The following is a 26,451-nucleotide window of genomic DNA, read 5'->3' on the forward strand; positions in this document are numbered from 1 at the left end:
GGTAAAAAATAATAATCATCGATCGATGGATCGTTTGAAAGACACCGGTGGACGAAAATAATTCCTAATAATAGGATAGTGGAGCGAAAAAAATATTTGTTGGAGAAAGAATTGCAAAATTCTTTGAAATTACAGTTCCCCCTTTTCCACCCTCGATCTGCGTTCAATCGTGGTAAAAAATAATAATCATCGATCGATGGATCGTTTGAAAGACACCGGTGGACGAAAATAATTCCCGATAATAGGATAGTGGAGTGAAAAAAATATCTGTTGGAGAAAGAATTGCAAAATTCTTTGAAATTACAGTTCCCCCTTTTCCACCCTCGATCTGCGTTCAATCGTGGTAAAAAATAATAATCATCGATCGATGGATCGTTTGAAAGACACCGGTGGACGAAAATAATTCCCGATAATAGGATAGTGGAGTGAAAAAAATATCTGTTGAAGAAAGAATTGCAAAATTTTTTGAAATTATAGTTCCCCCTTTTCCAATCTCGATCTGCGTTCAATCGACCGAAACGGGAATTTTTTAAAAGATAAAAAAAATATGGAAAAACAGACTGCGCATGGCAGTAATTGAACGGGCTAAAAATACCCGGGGTTGGTGAAAAAATCGCGCTCCATTTTGGGAAAATGAAAAAAGAAATAGGGAGAGAGAGAGAGAGAGAGAGAAAATTTCAAACAGAGCGGAATTGACAAATATCGCGGTTGGAAGAAGAACGTAATAAAGGCTCGATTTGCGCGGAACCGTGGGTCGATAACGGGGGATCGATTTGCGGATAGATCACCGTCAAAGCGATCGCAAAATGATCCGCAATTTCGTTAACACGAGCGTTCGCGAGCGCCCGCAGCTACATCGGAAAACACACGGTTGAAAAGGGGGCTGGTCTATGAGGAATCTGCCGGAAGGCGTGCCACGTTATTTTGGCTTAATTGGACCGTGCCTTTAATTAGCACAAGTCCGAGGGAAAACTCGGGACTAACTTACGACACGCCTGTAACTGTTATGCGATCGAATTCCAAATTTCACACGAATCGATCTGTCTTTCGCAACAGTGTCTCTGACTTTCCCTTCTATTTTTGCTCACTTTCTGATTTTTGGAAATCAATTTTCTATTTTCCGAAATTTCGTACGAGATAGAGCTTTGTCTCATTGCACACTGCTCCCGGTTTACATGTAATCTGGACACCAAAAAAGGAAGAAAATATTGTGGTAATGGTTATGTAGATTTTGAAATATATTGGGTTGGCAAGAAAGTAATTTCGGTTTGCATCGGTAAATAATGTTATGCTTGTTTAGTTATTCTTTTGTCAGTGTTAGAATTTTTTTCGTTTGAGATGTGGTAGTCGATACCTTTAGGTTGTTATTTCGTGAAATTTCGTGTAATTTCGTTGATAACTGTCAGTTCACGGTCAGTCTTAACACGGAGTGCAAAAATAAGCATTTTCGACACATTTTACTTTTTTATTTTCGTAAAGACAAGAATGCGGCTGAGGCTCACAAAGAGATACGAGAAGTTTATGGTGTTGATTGTTTAACAGAACGCACGTGTCGGAATTAGTTTAAAAAATTTCGTTCTGAAGATTTTTCACTGAAAGATACCTACAACGTTTTGGTCGACCTTCTGAGATTTACGCACTTGGTTAAGTCTGTTGCAGATAAGGACCAGAAATTCTATGAGCGCGGGATCACGAAGTTACCAGAAAGATGGCAAAAGGTCATCGAATAGAATGGAAGATATTTGACCGATTAAAGTTCATTTACTGTATAGAAAAAATTGAGTTTTATTTCACACTAAAAAACCGAAAGTACTTTCTTGCCAACGCAATGTATGTGTTGATATAATAAAGGAGCGATGTATGTAAGAAAGGGATGAGTGGAACAAGTATGCATGGGATAGCAATATCTAACGAATTCGGGTTATTGTGATAAATGCGTATGCGTGTAATGATTGAAGTATTCTGTGAATTGTGTATGTAATGCAATGTATGAAAGAAGAAAGAACTAAACGAGAGTGAATCGGCATAGGTCAGTTGCAATTGAGTTTTAACCCTTTCAGTCGCCATTTGATAAAATTTCGAAGCTCGATATTAATTAATATATCAAATTTAAAATAATGTAACAGTATGCGAGGTATCAAAATTAAATAATTCTACGTGTTAATTATTCTAGGATTTCTTATTTAGTGTTCAAAAAGTATCGTCAGTCTTACAGCAGAAAATTTTTCAACTCGTACCCGTCTTTAGCCAAAAAATCGTTGAGCGCAAAGGGTTAATAGTGAGAAGATGTGCGAGCATATGATTGTGATAAATTAATTATATTTAAACTTAATATTCGTTTCTGACATTTATGTAATTAAATAAAGAATTATTCTCATTGTTATTAAAATTTCATCCACCACTAACAAATATTATCTAAAATTTGCGAATTAAAGCCCTGATATGGAGTCGTAAACAATTTTACGATCGAATTAATTTATTCCACCATCGATACAATTTTTTGGCTGATGGTATATACTATATTTATTGTAATTCGTCGTATACCAAGTAGAAACAATTCGGTAGATAAATAAATAAATAAATACATAAAATTAGTCGAGATGAAATCTGTCGTTGATTTGGCTGGCTTAATTAGTGGAGGTAATCTCCCAGCCGAAGATAAGATCAGGATTTTCAAGGCTTCAAGACAGTTAATCTCTTTCTCTCCGCAGCCTCGGAGCCCTGGGATTTACCCTTGCTTTCGTTGCTTATTTTTATGGCAAATCTGAGTAAAAATTTTTAATTTCCGAGTTAAACGAGACTGCTAGAACAGATAGGATTTATCGGATCCGCGGGGCACGAACTCCATTTCGAATTTCGAAATATTCGATATATTTATTTCCGCTTTGCATAATACCCATCGCTTAGTTATCGCGCTTCATTAATGCAAACTAGTTGCACTTGCGTTAATCCTCCGACCAGTGTTCAAATTCCGTTACGAACTATGCGAATCCTCGGATTTTCGCTCCTGCCCTCCTCGTTTTATGGCTCGCGTGATTTTCCGCGAATTTTCTGGCGCCCGGGAAGTTACACGGTAGTACCCACGGAGATTCAACAAATTTCCCACGTAGCGTATGTCGTTACTCCCTTTATGCTTCGGTCATTATCGCCATCTTTATTCGCGCGAAAAATCCTTTGTCCGCCATTCCCCCGGTGCCGGATGTCGCGAGCGTAACGTCGCGGTTGCGAGCTCGATTTAGCCTGGCCAGATTAGACAGATTGTCAGTTAGTTAGCGAGCATTTGTCGCGCGCCGCAAATTTAGCAGGTTGATCGCAAGCATGGAAATTGCGAGGGCCGCGGTGGCGGGCGCGCAACTTCCGGCAGACGTCTTAATCCTGGGTCCGATCCGCCATGGCGGAATAATCGTGGCGGGAAATTAATTCGCGGCGTCCCTGTAATTTTTCTTGGACGAACCACCTGGAAACGATCTCGTCGGAAGAACCGTCTGTTTTCGAGGGTGCGGATCAGCTCGTTCATTAGCATTTAAAGCGAATCTCGAGCAATCGTCGCGAAATTTTCACCGGTGACGGGAAGCATACTCGGGGACCGGAAGAAGCAACGAAGGCAACGACAGGGACTTACGTGATTTATATTCGAACGTCGAGATGCTAAGGGACAAATATTTGCCCGACCGTGAACCCGATTTCAATTAAACGAATTATTCCCGCTGCATTCTCGTGCATTAATCAGCGAGCCGGATTAATTGGAAACGCATCGACGCGGAAAATGCAAACAGGAGGTATTCGAAGGAAAAACAGTAGCGTTACACCAACGTAACGTTTGTACGTATTGCTGATCGATTTCGAAGGTTTGCGGATTTTTGCAAACGAGAAGTACCTCGGAAAGTGCGGTGCAGAGAAACAGGGGTTGTATTCGGTAGAGATTTTCAGTTCTAATTAAATTATCCCGAGCCACGCAGGATACTCGAAGCGAAGTTTTGAGCAGGAAAGAGGAAGTGTCGTGACGCGGCGCGGAAGGCGTATTTAGAATCGCGTTGAATTTAAAATCTAATAAGCGGCTTTCAGGACGCGCGTCAGAAACACTGGGGTAGCAGCTGGATGGGAAAGGGAAGACGGTCCACGCCAACCCTGGAATCCCGTGGTTGCAGGGCCGTCCCTGACGACTACCGGCTGCCGGATAAAATAATAAAACCCTCCGAGCACGAGATAGTCTGATTTATGGTGGCGAAAGCAAAGGTTATCCCTCTTGGCTCCGTGGATTCGGTGATTCATTGGTCGAGTGGAGTATGGCAGTCTGAAGCAGCGAAAAAAATGCCATCAGAAATGTCTCTTCCGAACGTGTGCTACGAAACTACCTTCCATCGAGCAAGCTTCTTAAATTAAAGGCTAATTTGGATATCGAAATTAGTTCAACATTGGAACTATCGAATAAGTCAGAAGCACAGTCTTCAGGCTTCTGAAAATGACAACTTTTAGATTACTCCTCTATTCACAGATAGCAAATTTTGTAGTATAAGAATGTGTTAAAGTTTGGAGTCGAAATACTAGTATATAAAGGCAATGTAAATGTAAATAATGTAAAAATTCAGGTTTATTTCTAAGCCAAAAGGCTGAAATAAAGAAACATTCTTATACGTTTATATTTGACAATACATTTGGCACAAAATAGGTAGTGTCAATGTCACGAAATTAATAAATGCAAGTCCCATGCAATGACACTTCATAGAAAGCAATCTTTACACAACTGCAAACGCAAGAGTCCAGCCTAAATAGTTGACAGCTGCCAATAATTCCTTTCGTTTAGGAAACGAAGTAATCCACTGTTACATTACTCCCCTATTTACAAATAGAAAATTTTGTAGTATAAAAATGTGTTAAAATTATGGGTCGCAATACTAGTATATAAAGGCAATGTAAATGTAAATTACAATCTAAAAACCTGGGTTTATTACTATTCCAAAAGGCTGAAATAAAGGAACGTTTATTCGTATACTATTCTCTATTTTCATCACACGTCAATATTTGACAATACATTTGACATAAAATAGGTCTTGTCAATGTCACGAAATTAATAAATGCAAGTCCCATGCAATGACACTCCATAGAAAGCAATCTTTACACAACTGCAAACGCAAGAGTCCAGCTTAAATAGCTGACAGCTGCCAATAATTCCTTTCATTTAGGAAACGAAGTAATCCAGTGTTACATTATTCCCCTATTTCCAGATATCAAATTTTGTAGTATAAAAATGTGTTAAAGTTATGAGTCGCAATACCAGTATATAAAGGTAATGTAAATGTAAATTATAATCTAAAAACCTAGGTTTATTAGTGTTACATTACTCCCCTATTTACAGATATCAAATTTTGTAGTATAAAAATGTGTTAAAGTTATGGGTCGCAATACCAGTATATAAAGGTAATGTAAATGTAAATTATAATCTAAAAACCTAGGTTTATTTCTGTTCCAAAAGGCTGAAATAAAGAAACGTCCATTCGTATACTATTCTCTATTTTTATCACACGTCAATATTTGACAATACATTTGGCATAAAATAGGTCTTGTCAATGTGACGAAATGAATAAATGTAAGTCCCACTCAGTGACACTCCATAGAAAGCGATATATGCAGAACTGAAAATACAAGTCTAAAGTCTAAATAGCTCACAGCTGCCAATAATTCCTTTCGTTTAGGAAACGAAGTAATCCACTGTTACATTATTCCCCTATTTACAAATAGAAAATTTTGTAGTATAAAAATGTGTTAAAATTATGGGTCGCAATACTAGTATATAAAGGCAATGTAAATGTAAATTACAATCTAAAAACCTGGGTTTATTACTATTCCAAAAGGCTGAAATAAAGGAACGTTTATTCGTATACTATTCTCTATTTTCATCACACGTCAATATTTGACAATACATTTGACATAAAATAGGTCTTGTCAATGTGACGAAATGAATAAATGTAAGTCCCACTCAGTGACACTCCATAGAAAGCGATCTATGCAGAACTGAAAACACAAGTCTAAAGTCTAAATAGCTCACAGCTGCCAATAATTCCTTTCGTTTAAGAAACGAAGCAATCCAGTCAATGCGTTAAAATTCAATTCCTTGACTAGATACTTTCAATCGGAGCTACTCAACTACCAGCCCTTGATTACCACGAGACTGATACTCCATAGTACCAAAGAAGCGAATCAGTATGCAAGTATCGTCCGCCGGTGTAACAAGCTCTCCCAGCGAAAAAGAGAGACACGACCAGATACGCGTTTATTTTTCCAGACGAGTCTCGTTCGCTCGTCTATACCTTTTCCAGCGGGTGGTCGGTGAAACAGGTGTAGGAGCCATGTCCCGAAGCCAGCTTGTGCCCTTTGGCGAGGTGGCTGGCTCACGATGCACCTTATCCTCAAAAGCCTAGGTCTTCTTTCAGCTCACGCTCTCCTTTCCTTTCCCTGGCACCTTCGGCCAGCGTTAGGGCTGATTGTGACCGTCCCTTTTTCCTCTTTCACGGAACTTTACGCCGGCTAACTCGGTCGTTTAACAGGGAGAAATAAAGGGAAGGTCGAGCAAGAGGCGAAGGAAAGGAGAAGAATCGTGGAGGGACACCAGCGACTTCGGGGCAGATGGTGGATTTCGCGGTCGTGGCATCGCACCCTTGGGAACACTCGAAACAAAAGCTGCCCGAGGTAATTTCAGCCTGACAATTCTGCTAGAAGACGGAGAGGTTACGACGGGATACCGGGATGATGAACAGTCGCGGGAGACAACCGGGGTTACGTGGCACGGAACTCCTCGCACGAAGTCGTCACACACGGCTACTGCAGGGAGCTTGGAAGAAGTCGGCTGGGTCAGTTCACGGGTTAGAGTGTCCTTCTTCCATTCGTTTCCTACGCGTTGAGAGCCTGTGGCAATGATCGTCTGGTTGAGTAAGAAAATTCGCGAAGAATGTCTCTTTTTGTGATTAGATCAATTGGATAAGTAGTCGATCATGAGTAGTCGATCATAGCCAAGTAAGTACCTTCTAAATAGAACTTTCTACTACATCTTCTATTAGTACATTTGGAACTATCTTTCTATTACATCTATGCAGTAGCGAGAATATTTTGCACGATTATGGTGCGAATGATAAGTGGATGGAGCGAATGTCCACGTCAGATTATGCGAAAAAGACAAATGAGTTCTTAGAATGGCTGTAGAATTTTTAGGATGCGTTGCATGAGTGTGTGTAATTGCAAAGTGAAGTCAGTCGTGTAAAAGTCAGTGCAATTGCTAGACCTATCTAATATCTAACATCTTAAACCTGTAGCAACCATCATTCTCACTCTCGCCACTAGATGGATTCCAACTTCAAGGAAGTTCGAGGACTTTCACGCAAGTCCTCGGAGAATCCTCGACTTCCATTAATACAAGTTTCTATGCCACCTAAGTATCCCCGTCTAAGGCAGGGTTTGCCAGAAAACCTTACTGACGAGTACACTAGCAAGCCTGGGACAAATCGCTCATCCTTTTCTTTTCCTTTCGATTTTCTACTTACTATCTAATCATAGCACAACAATCAAGGCAGCACCTATCAACAGGCAGCACCGCAGGAACCACAGAAACAACAAAGACGTCATTGTCATAGAAACCCCGTAGGGGAGACTTTTACAAACTTAACATCTTCTAGTCCCTGTCAATTCTAGTCTCTAGAAGTATATAGATCAGTGGTGTCAAACTGACTAAGGATTAGGATCATAAAATATATCTTTGAATAATTTGGCAATAAGAAAAATAGTCATTTATAGAAACTCCTTGGGGGAGGGACCCCTACAAACTTAACATCATCTAGTCCCTAGAAATATATAAATCAGTGATGTCAAACTGACTAAGGATTAGGATCATAAAATACTCCTTTGAATAATTTAGCAATAAGAAAAATAGTCATTTATAGAAATTCCTTGGGGGAGGAACCCCTACAAACTTAACATCTTCTAGTCTCTGGAAGTATATAGATCAGTGATGTCAAACTGACTAAGGATTAGGATCATAAAATACATCTTTGATTAATTTGGCAATAAGAAAAATAGTCATTTATAGAAAGTGGAGGGGATTCCTACAAACTTAACATTTTCTAGTCCCTGTCAATTCTAGTCCCTAGAAGTTAGTTAATCTCCAGGATTAGGATCATAAAATACACTTATAAATAGATTAGCAATAAGAAAAATAGTCATTTACAGAAACCCCGTGGGGGCGGTACCTCTACAAACCTAACATCTAGTCTCTGTCAATTCTAGTCCCTAGAAGTTAGTTAATCCCCAGGATTAGGATCATAAAATACACTTATAAATAGATTAGCAATAAGAAAAATAGTCATTTACAGAAACCCCGTGGGGGAGGTATCCCTACAAACCTAACATCTAGTCTCTGTCAATTCTAGTCCCTAGAAAAGTATATTATAAATCAATGATTTCAAAATTAATTAAGGATTGGAACCATAAAATACTCCTTTGAATAATTTACCAATAAGAAAAATAGTCATTTATGTACTTAGAAATTTGTACTATATACCTATTTCTTCCTCACTGAATATACGAGAATTTGAAACATAAGCTAATTCCAGACACCGCTATTAAATTTCGCAATCTTGCAACCAATTTAAAGCCTCAGTCTGCCAGGCCAGGTGATGGACACGAATAATACAGCCATATTTGAGATTCGCGAGTAAGGTATTTAAAAGATGCCGACTCTCAAGAGGATCCCGATATTCCAGCGAAAAGCACAAGAAACGCGAGAGGCAGGAAAAGAGGATCGACTGAGAGACGAACGCGAAAGCCCATCCAACTCGAAGAACAACGGTTGGTACAAACGAAAGGCATTTTAATTGTTGCAGAATTCCTTTTGTTCGCGAAGATGGTTCCCCGACGAGGGGCAGCCATTTCGTTCGCAGCGAGGAGCTTTTGAAACAACAAAGATGCCGAAAAACGGAGACGAATCTGGCGCAATTAAATGGCTAAAACTGGCCGCGAGTTGAGTTTCCGCTCGCGTTCCTTTAATCGGCGAGATTAGTCGCGGCCGAAGCTTCTAATCGCGAACCGATCGGGCTGAAACAGGCACACGGACGAACCTTGAGATGCGATTTCTTTCTTCGTTCGATGTCTTTGTGCGAGGATAATCTCGCTGAAAAGCGAAAGGAAGCCGTACGAGCTTAATCACGTGACGGCCGACTGCTGCGCTCATTTCGCTAATTGGGTAAAACTAATAATAGCCAGCGGTCTCTGTTTCTTTGCTCCCTTCTCGTGTCCCCCCTGTAACTTCGCTGCGCGCTATGCAAAAACTCACCCCCGGTTAACGAACTTCCCGCCACCCTCTGTCTCCCACCCTTAATTGAAACTTAGGCACCGGCTGGCCGATTCGCGAATTCGTTCTTGCCACGCGGACCGTCTTGGAATCGGGACGGTTCGTTGAAATCCGTGAAACAAGGATCGAAGATCGTAGTCTGTTCTTTTTAACGGGAATATAAACGGGAGAGACTCTCTCTCTCTCTCTCGTGCTCTTCGCGCTGCAAATGAAACGGTGATATTTCAATTTGGGTTGCGTTCGAGATGCCATGACAGGTGGGTCTCTCCGTTCATTTGCACCGTGCTCTGCACCGACGAGATATTTTTCACCTCGCGAAACTCCAGCGGATATTTTTATTCCAGCAACTCTGTCGTCGAGTCATCGTGAATGGAGAAGACTCAACGAACATACGTTGCTCGCGGTTTCGCATTTTCGTGGAATTCTTATTCGCAACTGCTCCCGACGCTTGTCTCCGTACACTCCTTCCTCCAAATTGCAGCGATGAAAATACACGCAGGAGTAGAGCAGGTTTCACCATCGATCGTCATCAGGATGTTTTCCGTTGAAAATTCCTTTCTCGAAGGCAACGAATTTTCCTTTACATCGTCGCGGCGAGTGGTAAATGTTTCCGTGTCAAATTTTCCGCTCGAATCAGCCTCGCTTTTGCCGTGAAAACGCCGCGCGTGCTGGCGCTCGTCGCACGGAAGATGGCGCATCGAGCTGGGACCATAATTACGTTTCGACCGCGACCATCATTCGATTAAACCCCCTAATGCATCCATCTTTTTCTCCCTCTCTCGAATTTCTCCGCGTTGCTTTTGTTCCTTCGAGAAATCCTCCGCGTTAATTCAATTTCCTCCTCCCTTCTTCCTTCCTTCCCGCCCCCTCTACTCGACACATTTCTTTGGGACGCGATTGTCGATTCAAACGAGCCGTTCGAGGGCACTTTAAGCGAGCGTCGACTTTAAAAGCCAGCGAATTAAGTTCCCCGACTCGGCGAGAAATACGGTTTCTTTTGCGACAGCTATTCCTCCGGTTCCTTTTCCCTGGCCGCGTGTTTTACACAGCCTGTCGCTTCTCTCCCGAGTCCCGAAAAATCTACTGCTCCGGGGACGCCGGTAATTCAGCGTCGAAACGCAGGCCTCCGCCTCGGTAGCGAAATATTTCTCGTTAAATAATTAAATTGCGAATGAAATCGATGGGAACGTTCGAACGATGTACACCTGTACATGATTTCGAAAATCGTGACAAGTATGTTATAAATATACAAAAAGTTCTCATATTTCAATTAAACATGCTTAAGGATTGATATACATTGTTCTGAAATATTTTTTCGATTAACCAATCGTGCGTGTTTATAATTAACCGTTTGCACTCGAGAGGTGAGCTTCAGTCATTTCATAAAATTTGGAAGATCGATATTAATTAATATATCAAATTTAACGTAACGTAACAGTGTGCGAGGTATCGAAATCAAATAATTCTACAATTCTATTATTATACAATTCTTTATTTACCGCTCAAAAAAGTATCGTCAGTTTTTTAGTAGAGAATCTTTGAATTTCTGCTTCTTCTCTGGCCAAAAAGTCGTCGAGTGTAAAGGGTTAACATTCACACAGGTGTCATGCACAACGTGGAATTATTTCTCTTCCTGTGATCACTCGTGAGTGTTCGAATGCGTACACGTAGGGATGTATATAAATTGCAACCGCGTGGATTACGACTGGAAGAGTGTTCGAAAATGGCGCGACTAATAGCCAAGCCCAAGGTTCGTATTCCCAGAAAGGAAACCCTCTAAGGAAACCCTGGAAATATTGAAACATCCCCAATAACATAAATAAAGCCAGCAGTGTCATAAGCACTGCCTAAACCCATTTGCTAATTAGTCGGTAGGGTTAATCAAGGATTCCGACCCTGTTTAAATCCCTGCTACCCTTCGTTCGTCAAAGGAAACCATCGAACGACGCGGTTGACACCTCGCTGACTGTCACTAAGATGCCTCAAACGATGTGACCGAGTGGCACGTGTGCGTGCAGATTTATTCCCCGCAGGCAGAAGACGACGTTACACCTGGAACGTCTCGATATTATTCCGCGGGTCGGGAGATCTTGCCTCGTACCAACTTCTCCTTATTATTTCTCGCGGGTTCCGTTTGCATGAAAAATAGCAGCCGCGGGAGAAGGCTCCCGTGGGGGGTCACGAGGGAACGAAGGAAAAAAGAAGGGCACGTACTTGCAGCCGAGGAATCTGGTTATCTTGACGAACCCGTGCCGGATGGAATAATAAAGGAATGTGAACCAGCTGGCCCACCGTCTACCCTGCTAAGCCCTGACAGCCGTTTGCATTTTCAGCGCCGCAACTTCGCGTTATTAAAGCGAAGAGTCTCACGCGTTCCCGGTAATCACGGGGTCCTTTCGCAATTTTACCAAGTTTTACCGAGCTTTCCGAACGAGCTGACGCGTAGCTTCGCGACGTAGACGTTGCGAGTTTAATTCTAATTTACGACCTCTCGCTTTTTCTTCTTGTCACTCAGGCCCCGTAATTTCATTCCTAAGCCCGCTTATCGAGAACGCATGCCGCACTTTGATGGAAAAACAGCTGGACGAACAGTTAACTTTCTTAAAATTATTTTCGAATCCTAGCGAAACACGATACAGGTGTGAATCTAACTTTTGAATACATTGGAAATACGTGACGGTGCGTGTGTCAAATTCGGCTCAGACTTTGCTGCTTATGCAGGGTACACAAAAATTAATTACCGTCAGACGCGGCTACTGTCAATGGAACTCGGTGCGTCACACATGTGACGTTGACAGCGCGTGAATCAAACGGCAATTGTATTTTTCAAAGAATTTTTTAATCGCGAGTTAATCAGCATCGTCGAGGAACCGAAAAATTTTGATCTCGCGACATCTTTTGTATCGGGTTTTCCGACTCTGCAATCGTAAAAATTTGGATGGAACACGACAAGAACAGGGTGACACCGACGTCCCGAAATTCGCAGTCCGACTCGACGCGACAGTTAACCGATGTGGGTTCAGACACGCTAATCTGCATGTAAATCGAGAAAAAATAGGAAGCGTTGGCACGTCGTAAGCACGAGGGTCGGTACACGGTGGCTCGCGCGTGGAAGCTCGCCAGTGGACGAGGTGTAGGACCAACGCGCAATTTCAACGTCGACCATTTTCATAACTCTTCGTCGCGCGCAAACGAACTTGTTTCCCGACATTTAACTCGGCTGTTGCCCGACGATTCTCGCCCTCGAATTACTCTAGCCTCGACCATTCGGCATCGAGCAGGCTATTTTCCAGGCTCCCTCTGCCTGCTCCTATCGTTTTACATCCACGACCGCGAGTCGACACGTGTTTCGCAGTTTCCACCATCGGCCTCGTTCTCTCGCCGCTGCTTTACGATCAATAAAGTATCGCGACGCCGGGCAGAACCGGCATTTTCGGCGTTTATCGTCGAAAGGTTTTTCAATTGTTCGCAACAACGTGTCATTGACGTTCCTGACACCACTTTGCCCCTGGCACGCTCGCGTCGTGACACATTGCGAATCAATTGCCCGATCGCATTCCGCGAATGCGAGGACGTTGTCGATTTTACGTTAACGATCCATCGAAATGATCCAGGGACTCGTCTCTCGAATTTGCCCCTATTTTTCCCCAGTTTTTCCAGCCGCCAATGAAATATCCGTCTATTATCGTGCTCATAATTCTTAGAAGAATTTCGAATCCCTTTAGAAGCCTCTCAACACCGTGCAATCGTGACTATTGACTTCGCACATCCATTTAACGAAGCAAACAGACACGTAGCCGGATAGAAATCAATCCGTACCGTTTGCGCGGGCGAATATCGAAGAATCGTGCAATAACAAATCGAGCAAATACCCCGAGGACGGGGAGATTGGAATGGCGGGAAGGTTCGGGTTCGGCCGCGTGGAAATTTTACCTGTATAACTCTGGATTTGTTGAGGATCCTATTCCCGGACGGCTGGTAACGCTCCATGTCCCTCAGGATGTCCCGCACACCGGCGTCCTCCGCGTCGACCAGACGGAAGGCAGTGATATTGACGAAATTGTACTTGAAGTCCTCGAGGTCGAAGGTCTCGATGTCCTGGAAAAGGAACAGATAGATCGTGTTTTCGAGCCGCGTAGCTCTGCCCCGGGCTGTCTGTCCTCGCTTCCGCACAAGTGTACTTACGAAAGTTGTGAAGAGATAGTGGTACTTGTAGTCGTTCATTTGCAGCAGCAGGATCTGCAAGCAGACACGTGCGCGGATTTATTTTCCAATGATTTCTCTCGCTTCATCGACGTTGCGTCGATCTCATCCTATTTTGATCTGTGCCTTAGTTCGTTTCACGAAACGAGATAGAAAACGAGGCAATTGCACGCGATGTAGGAGAGAAAGGGAGAAAGGGAGAAGGTCTTCGTGCAGTTTGGATAAATTTTTAAATGCGGGGGAATAAAGAACTACTTGCTTTCAACGAACATGGTCTCGTTTGATAGGGTATAGCGTGACTAACACTTGCGCTAGGATTTAACCAGTCAGTCTGGTTTGACGACTATATCCGTTATGAAGACATGGCAGTATTTTGTGTCACGAGGACTAGATTCGTGATGGAGAAATGGCAGTATTTTGTGTCACGATGACTATATCCGTCATGAAGAACTGGAAGTATTTTGGACCATGATAACTATATTCGTCATGGAGTAATGGCAGTACTTTGTGCTAAGACGACTATATCCATCATGAAGACATGACAGTATTTTATGTCATGATGACTATATCCGTCATGAAGACATGACAGTATTTTGTGTCATAACTAGATTCGTGATGGAGAAATGGCAGTATTTTGTGTCACGATGACTATATCCGTCATGAAGAAATGGAAGTATTTTGTGTCACGATGACTATATCCGTCATGAAGAACTGGAAGTATTTTGGACCATGATAGCTATATTCGTCATGGAGTAATGGCAGTACTTTGTGCCACGATGACTATATCCGTCATGAAGAATTGGAAGTATTTTGGACCATGATAACTATATTCGTCATGGAGTAATGGCAGTACTTTGTGCTATGACGACTATATACGTCATGGAGAAATGGCAGTATTTTGTGCCACGATGACTATATCCGTCATGAAGAACTGGAAGTATTTTGGACTATGATAACTATATTCGTCATGGAGTAATGGCAGTACTTTGTGCTAAGACGACTATATCCATCATGAAGACATGACAGTATTTTATGTCATGATGACTATATCCGTCATGAAGACATGACAGTATTTTGTGTCATAACGACTAGATTCGTGATGAAGAAATGGCAGTATTTTGTGTCACGATGACTATATCCGTCATGAAGAAATGGAAGTATTTTGTGCCACGATGACTATATCCGTCATGAAGAATTGGAAGTATTTTGGACCATGATAACTATATTCGTCATGGAGTAATGGCAGTACTTTGTGCTATGACGACTATATACGTCATGGAGAAATGGCAGTATTTTGTGTCACGATGATTATATCCGTCATGAAGACATGACCGTATTTTGTGCCATGACGACTAGATTCGTGATGGAGAAATGGCAGTATTTTGTGTCACGATGACTATATCCGTCATGAAGAAATGGAAGTATTTTGGACCATGATAGCTATATTCGTCATGGAGTAATGGCAGTACTTTGTGCTATGACGACTATATACGTCATGGAGAAATGGCAGTATTTTGTGTCACGATGACTATATCCGTCATGAAGACATGACAGTATTTTGTGTCATGACGACTAGATTCGTGATGGAGAAATGGCAGTATTTTGTGTCACGATGACTATATCCGTCATGAAGAAATGGAAGTATTGTGTGTCATGACTACTATACTTGTCATTGTTTGATTCTCGCGACACATATAGGTGCACGCTCTGAAAAGAAGTCACTACAGCTAACTGATTAATTATAATAACGACTATATACGTCATGGAGAAATGGCAGTATTTTGTGTCACGATAACTATATCCATCATGAAGACATGACAGTATTTTATGTCATGATGACTAGATTCGTGATGGAGAAATGATAGTATTTTGTGTCACGACGATTATATCCGTCATGAAGAAATGGCAGTATTGTGTGTCATGACTACTATACTTGTCATTGTTTGATTCTCGCGACACATATAGGTGCACGCTCTGAAAAGAAGTCACTACAGCTAACTGATTAATTATAAAAAATTACGCATCAGGAAGCGTTTATTTATTTATATAATTCTAAGAATGGATCAAAGATTTAGCATTCAACGTTATCGCTTTTTATTATCTCTTCGTGCATCAGTCCTTTGACTTGTCATAATAAAGGGACAGAATGACCCGTTTCGGACACTTCATTTCCGCGATTGCTGAAAATATATCGCTGCTTTCGATAAAAATTACATTGGCTTTTGTTCAAATAAAGTTACATTTTATTCAAATAAAATTACGTATGCTCTTTCGTTGAAGAGCAAGGTATAGGACGATAGCCAGAATTATTATACTATAAATACAGGCAAGCTATTTCGCAACGTAACGCCAACTATCTATGGTGTTGGCTAACGATAGCGTTGTTATCTCCTTTCCACATCGTATATTTTCGTTATATCGAATTAATTAATACCAATTGCACGCGTAATATGCAGGTATAAATTGCAAACCGGTACTTCTTGCGTTAATATCAAAGTTCAAGTTCAAATTCAAGTATAATGACAGCCGCGCAAATGTCAAATTTGAATAATCAGCAAACGTGTAATTTTAGCTAATTTATGAAATCCAGTAAGGCTGGAATACGTCGCTGTGTAACCTTTTCGTTCGCGATAAAATTATGAAAGCTTTCAGAATTTGTTCACATTTTACGCGCACACCGAGACACGTTCGATATAATTTCACTCGCATAACGAGTATATACCCTCTTTGTTCGGTGCGTTATGAAAAATTCATGACGAGCTAAACCCGCTGTTATAATATAAGTAGTTAATCCCCTCCTCGTTCCAACCTCTGCCGACCCAATCCGATAGCCCCGCGGAAGATCGAAATATTTAATTAATTTACCATTACATTGAAAATTTGCAATGATCACGAATCGATCGTATCCTGGAAGGAGCACGGTCGAGCAATGTGGTTTCGATGTTAAAAGGAAATAAACGACACTGTGCAATCGCTATCGGATAAAAGCAAACGCGCAGAAAACCAGGGACGGTATTTACATCGGAGATGCGTGGAGATTATCGAAGCACGGGAAATCGATACACGAATATGTATTTACCATTCGTAGAAAATGATGCATATGCTCCGGCCTGGTATCCACGATGAGATTCCGTATTTCCTTGCTTTTCATCTCCGATAGAACCTGTCTGTAGGAATCCGGGTCGGCCTGCCTCAGGTTAACCTCGATCTCTCGAGACTTCGGCGACCTCACGAGTTCTCGCAGCTTCACCAGTCCTGAAACACCCGATTAAGTTGCGTGTCACGTCGATTAGCATTGGAATCAATCAACTCGAAACCGTTCACGACTCCGCAACCTTGCTCGCACGACCGCGATCGCGAATTTTAAGCTTTGACAGCAGCTCGATGCAGAACAGTGTCATACGCGTGAAGACCCGCTGTGAAATCTTCGAAAGGTTAACTTGTCGCGTCGTAAGAGGTTAGAATTTTTAATTCTTTCATCGATATCATTTTTCCAAGACGAAGAAATCGACAGATACGATGACTAGACGTTATTTTGCAACGCGTCAAAGACCATTGGTCATCATGGAAAGAATAAAAGGGTCAACGTGATAGAAGTAATACATAGGTTACAAAAAGATGGCGATTTTGATACTTTCATAGAGTTTTATGACGAGGAAGATAGCAATGGAAGACGATTTTAATGACAGATACGATCCAAGCAATGGACGAAACTTTCCAACGTCCCGCAAGCTCGATGTCCACCAGAGGTGGTCCATCTAGGTGACCTCGATGGTCCCGATAATAGCCGCGAGTGCGCCGAAATAGCGTCTTGCAGGATCTTCTTGGATATTATTAGGCTGGCCGTTTAATGGGACGGAAACCCGTGAATCGCGTCGCCCGATGAAATCAATACTTCCCACCGCCTAAGTAATCAAGGTATCATCTCGACTTGCGGGTCTTCCGAGGTTCGAGTTCGTTCCCTTTCAAGTTTCCACTCGGAACTTGGACGTCCGGGATTCTCTGTCCCTTGGACTAACGTTTCGTCGATCCTCTCAGCTCGATCGAGGCCTGCCAACGACCCAACTTTCGCCAATTCGGTCATCGTTGTCAATTATCTCGAACGAAATGGAGAATCACTCCACCCGATCGCTGTCACACCCTCGTTGGATCGTGACATCATTTAGCATTAGATTCACGCAACTAGGATTTAACGCATTGCGTACTGTTCACGAGTTTTCTTATTTTTCACGCGCGATCTGTCATGGACCTTAGATGTCAACGCATTGTCTTGTCAAAACGTGCAATCACTCGACCCGATCGCGGTCACACCCTTGTCGCATCGTGACATTATTTAGCATTAGATTCACGCAACTAGGATTTAACGCATTGCGTACTGTTCACGAGTTTTCTTATTTTTCACACGCGATCTGTCATGGACCTTAGATGTCAACGCATTGTCTTGTCAAAACGTGCAATCACTCGACCCGATCGCGGTCACACCCTCGTCGCATCGTGACATCATTTAGCATTAGATTCACGCAACTAGGATTTAACGCATTGCGTACCGTTCACGAGTTTTCTTATTTTTCACGCGCGATCTGTCATGGACCTTAGATGTCAACGCATTGTCTTGTCAAAACGTGCAATCACTCGACCCGATCGCGGTCACACCCTTGTCACATCGTGACATCATTTAGCATTAGATTCACGCAACTGGGATTTAATGCAATGCGTACTGTTCACGAGTTTTCTTATTTTTCACGCGCGATCTGTCATGGACCTTAGATGTCAACGCATTGTCTTGTCAAAACGTGCAATCACTCGACCCGATCGCGGTCACACCCTTGTCGCATCGTGACATCATTTAGCATTAGATTCACGCAACTGGGATTTAATGCAATACGTACCGTTCACGAGTTTTCTTATTTTTCACGCGCGATCTGTCATGGACCTTAGATGTCAACGCACTGTTTTGTCAAAACGTGCAATCACTCGACCCGATCGTGGTCACACCCTCGTCGCATCGTGACACTATTTAGCATTAGATTCACGCAACTACGACTTAACGCGTTGCGTACTACTCGTGAGTTTTCTCGTATTGCGCATGCCATCTGTCATGACCGCTCACTAGTTTTCCCATTTTTCACGCGTCATCTATCATGAACCTTAGATGTCAATGCACTGTCCTGTCAAAACGTGCGGTCCCTAGCATATGCTTAGAGATTTCTATACAGTACTCAATGCGTTAAATTAATATCGGTCGATCGAATCGTTGGGAGGATTGTTGCGAGGTGAGTTGACAGAAAGTAGAGACTGGTCCCGCGTGAACGAACTGGTTCGGCAAGATTTTCCTGTTACAGACCCGATAATTAACGCGGATAAATCCGCAGCCAGGCTGACTAATCTGCCGACAAGAAACGGAATTTAATCGTAGCCGGTGCAGCGAGCAAACACCGGTCTGGCGTTCGGCGAATCTGTAAGCATCGAGTTTCGTTCGGGGTAGGAAGTTGTTTGCTTGTCCATCATTAAGGGAGATATATCGTGGAGCCGTCGCGATTATAACGACTGGAGAGGTATTTCAACGAATAATTTAATCGCGGTATAATTTTTCCTCGCTGTTTAGTCGGTCCGCAATGGCGACGGGGACTGAACGAATCTCGGGGTAGTCTTCGCCGCGATGAAACGGATAATGAGGGAAAGCGAAGGATTAATAGTTCCTTTGGTTCTGTAAACACGAGGCAACGCGATAACTTCGATCGACGTTACAAATGACTCGACTTGGCGCGAGCGAAGCAATTCCGCGCGGGGCAAGTTAAATGAACTGGCACGATTCGTCGTTTCGAATTCAATACGGCTAGCATCTGCCTTCGACGTGCTCCGAAAGTTCTCCGTTCGGGATTCAACGGACTCGAGTACGTGGGCGATAATAACAACATAAATCATCGAATATTGCTTCCCTTCTTTTTCTATTTTTCCCTTCCCTTCTTTTTTGGCGAAACCACTAGTGTCGGGTCGTTAGGGGTTTGTGTATCCGTTTTGGGAGAGAGAGAGGAGCAAAAGAAGGGACGTCCATAAATCTTCGTACGGTATCAAATGAAAAGTTCAGGAAGATCCAACTTCCCGGCCGATTCGGACGGATAAAGACGTGAGAAGAAAAAGGAAAGCGACGCCTCGAGTTAGGGGATGACTCCGTTGGAGGAACGCTCCAGATCGCTCGAGATCGCTCGGGACGCGAAACAAATTATTATATCGGCATTTACCTACTCTAATGACAAGCACTTACGACCGTGCCTCGAATGCCGATAACCGCTGCCGGGTGAAATATTGCGCAGCCACGCCGCGAGGAAGGAAGTCGTTCATTTTTTCCCCCCAGATGGGGAACGCCTGGTATCCGCAGAAATTGAATTGTTCGCGTCTTTTGGGTTTACATATTTTACCGAAACAGGTGGATCGACGGCTATAACCAACGATTCACGACGTTCCCGGTATTTTATTATCGTTACACGAACAGCAAATTTCTTTTTCAACTTTGCTCACAGCTCGAACCACCCCCGAACGTTACGAAACTTCGCGAAGACTGCGATTTTTCGAGGAAAAACACGCGAAAAGTAGCACAGGCTGGAGGAATCTCTGCCGAAACGATTAAAGGCTTAAAATTTGCAGAGTTAACGTTCTTATGCCACCTGACGTCCTCGCGAGGCCGACCGAGCACCCCTGACATTAAGCTGCTCTTAAATATCATAAAACACAGCTTCGAGAGAGAGGCGCGATGAGTGCGACGCCACTGAGGAGCATTAAACGCACTGATAAAGCGACAGCCTGATATTTACCTCGTTCCTAGGGGGCATTTCGTTGTCCTTTACGATAATGACCGGGATTGTCGCGCCCCCGTCTTCAGCCAGCCTTTTTCCCGGATAACGAGGCGCCTTCGCGATCCTTCGTTATGTTGTGACAACGAATGGTCGGGTGTCTCAGTCACGAGACTCCTTAATCTCGACGTCTGACACAAAGGTGGCGTTAAACACCCTAGGATCTTTCTTTCAGCTGTAAATCCGCGAGATACCCACTTCGCGAGCTCGCTCCGCAGTTTCATCCTTATCTTCCCTCCATTGCCACGTCTGGCACGTTCGCGCTACTACCTTCTTCTTCTTCAACAATTTTTCCTCATCCTTTGTACCACCCTTTCCGCTTCTTCCGCGACGTTATCTCTTTATCGTTCACCTAATCTTCGCAGCCTCTCGGCTAGCGACTGCCAAATCCTCTGCCAGGCATCCCGACTCGCCTCGCACGCTCCAGCCTCATCCTTCGTCATCCGGGACAAGCAGGAAGAGACAACGTCAGCTCTTCGTTCCGGCGATTTAGCCGGGACTCGTACGTGGCTGACTGGATACATATTTCCAGGGTGGCCCGATCCAGCAACCCCCTCCGTGACAGCAGACGCTCTACTCGCCACTTTTTCCGCGATGTTCCGGGAATCTTTAACACGACTGCCAATATCGCGAGAGTCTGTCCGTGACGCTGGCGTTTCCGAGCGATTTTCGTATTCCGTGACAGGAATACTCGCCGAGTGCTCTCCACTGGTATGACTGTGCACTCGAAAGGGGTGCGGAGCTCGCGAGTGTCGTAGCACCGCTCGCAGGGAATAATCGTGGCGCTGGCGTTTGCGTTGGAGTGTGAAAATCGGGAAAATTCCGGGACGGATTATCTCGATTGACAGAGTAAACTATCGCGGGAGTAGCGCGATTCAGGTGGAATCTCGCGAGTGGAAAGGTTAAGCGATATTTCTCCCGGGGTTTGAGATGCGGCGCGGCGTCTTCCCATTGTCCGGAATGTTTCCTGCGAGACGAAAGCGAAATCTGGGGAATCAGAGGGATCCGGGAGGGTGGCACAATGGTCGGTGATGGCCGGAGACCATGGTTCATTGGCGATTCTCGAGACGCGAGGAGACGGGATCCGGTCGGTGGGATTGCGAGTAGACGCTGCCTCGTAAGTCCCTAGACGCCATATCCCTAGATTTGCTCGGGCGCTGGGTGTTTTCATAAATTCCCTTCGCTTATACATTAAATTTCGTTCGCGTCGATTCACGGCTGCAATTGGATTGCCGGGGTCTAAATAGAAATCCAGTCGTCGCGGTCCCGAATCCCTGTTTTCGACCGTTTGTCGAGTAACTTCGTTCGCGAGCACAGCTTGGCGGATTCGCAGAGGGGAGACGCGGATTCTCGCCGTAAGAAACTTACGTCGTGTCGCCGCGAAGAACGCGAGCCCGAGATGCAAAGCAGTTTCTAAGTTTCGAAAATTTCTCCACGGATTTCGAGTGCCGGGGACTCGTCGAGGGAGCGTGAGACGGGGGATGGAGGACCTTTAACGCGCGTGTTCGCGGCCTCTTAATAAGGTACAAACGATCAAAGACGCGAAATTAACGCGTGCGTTAAACGTCGACCCAGGGGACCAGTAATTTCACGCGAGCTCGCGAATCCTCGCTTCCGGTCCTTGCAACTACACCGAAGGCACACTGTACTGCAGCAGCTCGAGTAACGAGGGCTCGCGCTGACAGCAGAAATAACGAAGGGCGGGGCCGCGTTAAAGCGTTATTAGCGTCGTTGAAAATTCTGCCAGTGAAACGACGTTTGTTTGTTTCTTACCATGGCTTTTCGCGCGAACTTCTTCACACGGGCATGGAGTAAGCGAGGTTCATTGCGAACGTCGCTGACCGAGTTTAGGGATGATCGCTACCTGTCAACGACATCTCGAAATCAACTAAAAAGGGAGAACGATGAACTTTAATCCTTTTAAGCATTCGTACTGCTAAGCATTCGAAATCCTTTGAAGAAAAATTAGAATTGCTCGAGATAAGGGAAACTGGAATAATTCGTCAGGGAATTAGAAGTCAAGTTTGAGCATTAAATCATGCGTGGTTTATCAGCGGTTAAGTTGGACCCGCGCTGGTGGAAACGGATTAAAGTTCGCCGGTGGATTCGTCAGAGGATCGTCGCGGCTGATTTGCTTCTGGCCTGGAAAAGGGAAGTTGCGGGAATAGAATCGACTGGTCGGTGGATTCGAGTACGATTCTGTCGTGTTCCTTACCATGCCGACTGGGTCTGCCATCGCTTAGCTCTTGGCAGCAATGGCAACGACTGGGATGGAGGAAACACGGAGGAATTGCAGAGCGCTGTCAAATCCATGTTGGAAATCAGTTCGGTAACGAATAGGGGACGGTTCGCTTCTGGCGACTAGTGGGAGCGAAGGGTTGGAAAAGGGAGCGAAAAGGGGGAGAAAAGGGGCGAGTTGTGGGTTGCGGGTGCTCTAATCGGCTTGCACGTGTAACTTTCGTGCACTTCCGCAAATAGATAAGCTCGTTGGCCGAGACGGTTAAGCTCGAGGCGTGTTTTCATCGGCACCCGGTTAAGTTCGCGTAAATCCCATCGAGCTCCGCGAAAGGAAGGCGTTTAAGAAACTTCACGCGTATTTGCCGGCTGCAACTCGGACTTCGAGCTGCTTTCAGCCTCGATTGGATCACTCCCGACCGGAATTACGCGAAACAAATTCACTGTCTCGCTGCGTGTTTGCCCGAAAACTTAAATTATCGTCGGGCACGGCACGTACTTTCGCGCGTTTATAATTCGAAATGGGTTACGCGAGGCCTGTCCGACGACGAATGCGCCATTTCCCCTTCGCTGACAGCCAAGTCCTCCATCTCGCTGGCAGAAGAGTCACGTTCGTTGCGCACGAAATGCGGTGGCAACGCACGTGCTGTAACAATCTGTCACGGGAATATTCCAACCAGCGTATAGTCGATACTTATGGCGTATGAATTTACGCGCCCCTATTGTGTTCAGAACGGTATCCGATCGGCCCTTCGAACCTAAGGATACGATGCTCGATGTGCAAGTTTCGCATAATCATCCCTGGCGAACCACTATGGAATTTTCATCGCTCGGTGTACCGAACTATTCGATTTTCGAAATATACCTCTGATTTAATTTAAATCTCCAATTGTACCATACTTTTTTCACTTTACGTGCATCGTTTAGTTGGTTATGTTTCAAGTTTCATAGTCGACAAATGATCAGTTTATTTTCGTAATTTAAATAAGCGATGTTTAATCTACGTTGCGAAATTTTAAATTACGCATGCACAGCGTGTTATGTTACAATTAATAGAGAACGTCTATAAAGTGGTACGTGGTTGGAGCACGTATCAGTCGGACGGTAAACAAAAGGCAAAGTTGAGAATCACTGGACCAAACAATTGCGGCACTCTGGTCACTGATGACCGCCATGGCCCCACTGAGAAAACAAGCACCGGTCACTCGTGACCAATGTGCACGGTGATCGATTTTATCGATCTAGCTGGACAGAATTGAAAAAGACTCTATGTCGAATGTCATCTTGTTTGAAATATAATCGACATTTCCGCTGCGTTCCTTTATTACAACGCGATTTAGCTGGAATAAAAGTTACCATTTATTTCCCAATTTCATGCGCTTTTGCATAAAAGTCGCGTTCAATTCGATCACCGTGAAGAGAAACGTCAACGTTTCGAAAATCTACAAAAAAAAAAAAAAAGAAAAAAAAAAAAAAAAACGAAACTCAAAATTGAATTTCCACGAAAAACGGATCACTGTGTGCCTGTCAAAGAGTTAAAATTCCTCCGTTGACAATTCCTTTTTCAATCTATCCGAATGATAGGACGGCTCTTCATCGTGGAATTACAAACAATGGAAACATCGATACCAGACTACCTCACAGCGTAATTTCTTCGCGAGGAACAATTTACCAGGCCCGTCGTTCGACGAGCGTCGTCAAAGGGTGCCCGCGAAACTTTGAAAATGTTAATTAGAATTCATCCCGGCAAAACGGTTCGGAATGAAGCGGAGCACGGTGTCTGATAGCGTGCACGTGCACCTTACATAATTCTATTCAGCCCCTTACATTATTCATCGGCGAAGATCGGGGACCAAAGAATGGCGGCGAAGGCGGAAGCGGAGGCGCAACCGGTTGAAAGCGCCGGAAGGAATCCTCGCGCAGTTTAAAACCGCCATTTCGCGAATTAATTAGACGGAATTCGCTGTCCCGCGGGGTGCTTTCTTCGTCGTTAGAACTGAAACGTCGCCGGACGCTTTCTCATTACCAATGAATTTCATTATCCCGTTTTTTGCCACGAGTGCTATTAATCGACGTTATTCCATTACCGCGGTCCGTAATTGTTGCTAATAGGAATGGTAATTGCTAGGGGCTTTCTTCCATCCGACTGTTAAGCAAATTGATAATCCAACGGGGTAAACTCGGCCCGGGATATCGGTGCAATTAACGTTCCCTGTTGCCTCGATCCCTGGGTCTCCGCTTAAATCTTCCCATCCGATCCGGGACACAACTACCGCGTCACGGTTCATCGGCTCTCGAGTCGAATTAATAATTCCAACAGACCACTCCGAGTCTCTGCCGGTTTTTGCAAATCGGTCCAATTGAAACGAACGAAAACGAGAACGAACGAGTTCCGTGGATGAACCGTTCTTCACTGCCCGCGTGTCGCTCGATGAATCCCGGCGAGATTATGAATATGCGTCCCGCTTAATGTTCATGACAGCGGGAGCCCGCGAGCACCTGTAAAAACAGTCCATCCACTTTGTTCGCGAAAAACCTCGCGAAATTCTTACGAATCGTTCGAGAGTCCGCTAAAATAATGCGATTATCGAGTATTCGGGGGATCGTTCTGAGGGAAAAAATAAATGGCGGCCACGGTGGTCGTGTTATCTCTGAAAATTCGCTCGCGAAAGAAAAGCAATTAAAGCTTCGAGTGTACGATCCGAAGAGTACCCTGGTCGAGGGGAAGTTGGCTGGTTTCCGGTTCGCGTATCGACAGTCGACGCGACGAGAGAAATCGGAGGAAATGGAAGGAAATCGTAGGAAATCGTAACGATATAAGAGAAAGCGACGCGAGGTTTCCGAGGACGTAGAAAAAGTGGACGAGTGACTCACCATAGTCGTCCTCGTAGATAATGGCGACCTTGGTCCAGTTGAGAAACTCCATGATGTCCTGATAAGCGGCGTTGAGCAAACTTTGTGCGGGATAGAGGTTGATGCTGAACTCTTTCGCCTCCGTGTCCAGGTCCAGCCTGGCTTCCAGATGTGGAATGTCCAGTGCGTCGCAGATGCTGTGGATGTGTTGGCCCAGGATGGGATCCGATGGACCGAATACCGCCTGCACGCCGTACTTGACCTGTTGACACGCTGCAACCACCATCCACCATCGTTATTGCATTGATTCGCGAGCCTCGCGAGGATCGGTTGTTCGCGAGTGTAAAATAGAATCGGCGATGTTAATCGGTCGCTTGGCTCGATGCTCGTTAGGGAAATACGGGAAACTACTTGGCCATCTGCCGCTAATTTCCACTCGTGTTGGTTCGATGAACCATTACACGGAGAAATCGGCGAGGCAAGGATCGCGCGACCTATTAAGATCGGGCAGCGTAGATGAGCGGAGAGCGACGTTAATGCGGTGTTAACGGCTGGCTAAACCGAACGTATGACCGTGGTATTCGTTTATGGCCGCTGGAAATTGTTCCACGGACAACCGGAATGCAGATAATGAGGTTACTCTCCCTCTCGGACATATATCATCCTAACGATGCACCGAACGACGCGGGATTAATATTACCTTGGAGGAGAGAAGATGGACTTGGGATACTGAGGGTTCATGGGATATATAGTGTTGGAGTAAAAAAAGTAAATACTAAAATAAACTCTATATCCTAGCGATGTGGAGGCGATCTCTTCCTCTGCGTTTTGTCTTTTGTCTCCCATTTTCTGGAGATATGTTTGACCTGCGTGGGCCTAAATAGACAGGCTAGTTCTAACTGTTCCCCATACAGTTTTTCCAGTGTTTCCACTGGCTACTATTTCTTTGCATTATAACCTCTTAACGTGTAG

The 26,451-nt window shown here is 44.2% G+C and overlaps 1 protein-coding gene across 5 annotated transcripts in view; it reads right to left on the reverse strand.

The window, feature by feature from the left end:
- The window catches only part of LOC108550458 (glutamate receptor ionotropic, kainate 2), a 106,913-nt gene that overhangs the window by 57,929 nt on the left and 22,533 nt on the right, over positions 1–26,451 (reverse strand). For 3 of the 5 annotated variants that reach the window (XM_017904198.1, XM_017904202.1, XM_017904201.1), the window contains exons 1-4: positions 25,501–25,623; positions 16,620–16,795; positions 13,523–13,576; positions 13,271–13,435 (exon numbers count right to left, since the gene is read on the reverse strand). In XM_017904198.1, coding sequence (XP_017759687.1) covers positions 13,271–13,435; positions 13,523–13,576; positions 16,620–16,795; positions 25,501–25,552 — 447 coding nt within the window. In that variant the 5' untranslated portion in view covers positions 25,553–25,623. Of the gene's footprint in view, positions 1–13,270; positions 13,436–13,522; positions 13,577–16,619; positions 16,796–25,500; positions 25,753–26,451 lie in introns of those variants that run through there. The other 2 variants (XM_017904199.1, XM_017904200.1) reach the window with 1 other exon arrangement.

This window comes from Eufriesea mexicana, unplaced genomic scaffold, assembly GCF_001483705.2.
Source record: "Eufriesea mexicana isolate 0111107269 unplaced genomic scaffold, ASM148370v2 scaffold2837, whole genome shotgun sequence".
NCBI lineage: Eukaryota > Metazoa > Arthropoda > Insecta > Hymenoptera > Apidae > Eufriesea > Eufriesea mexicana.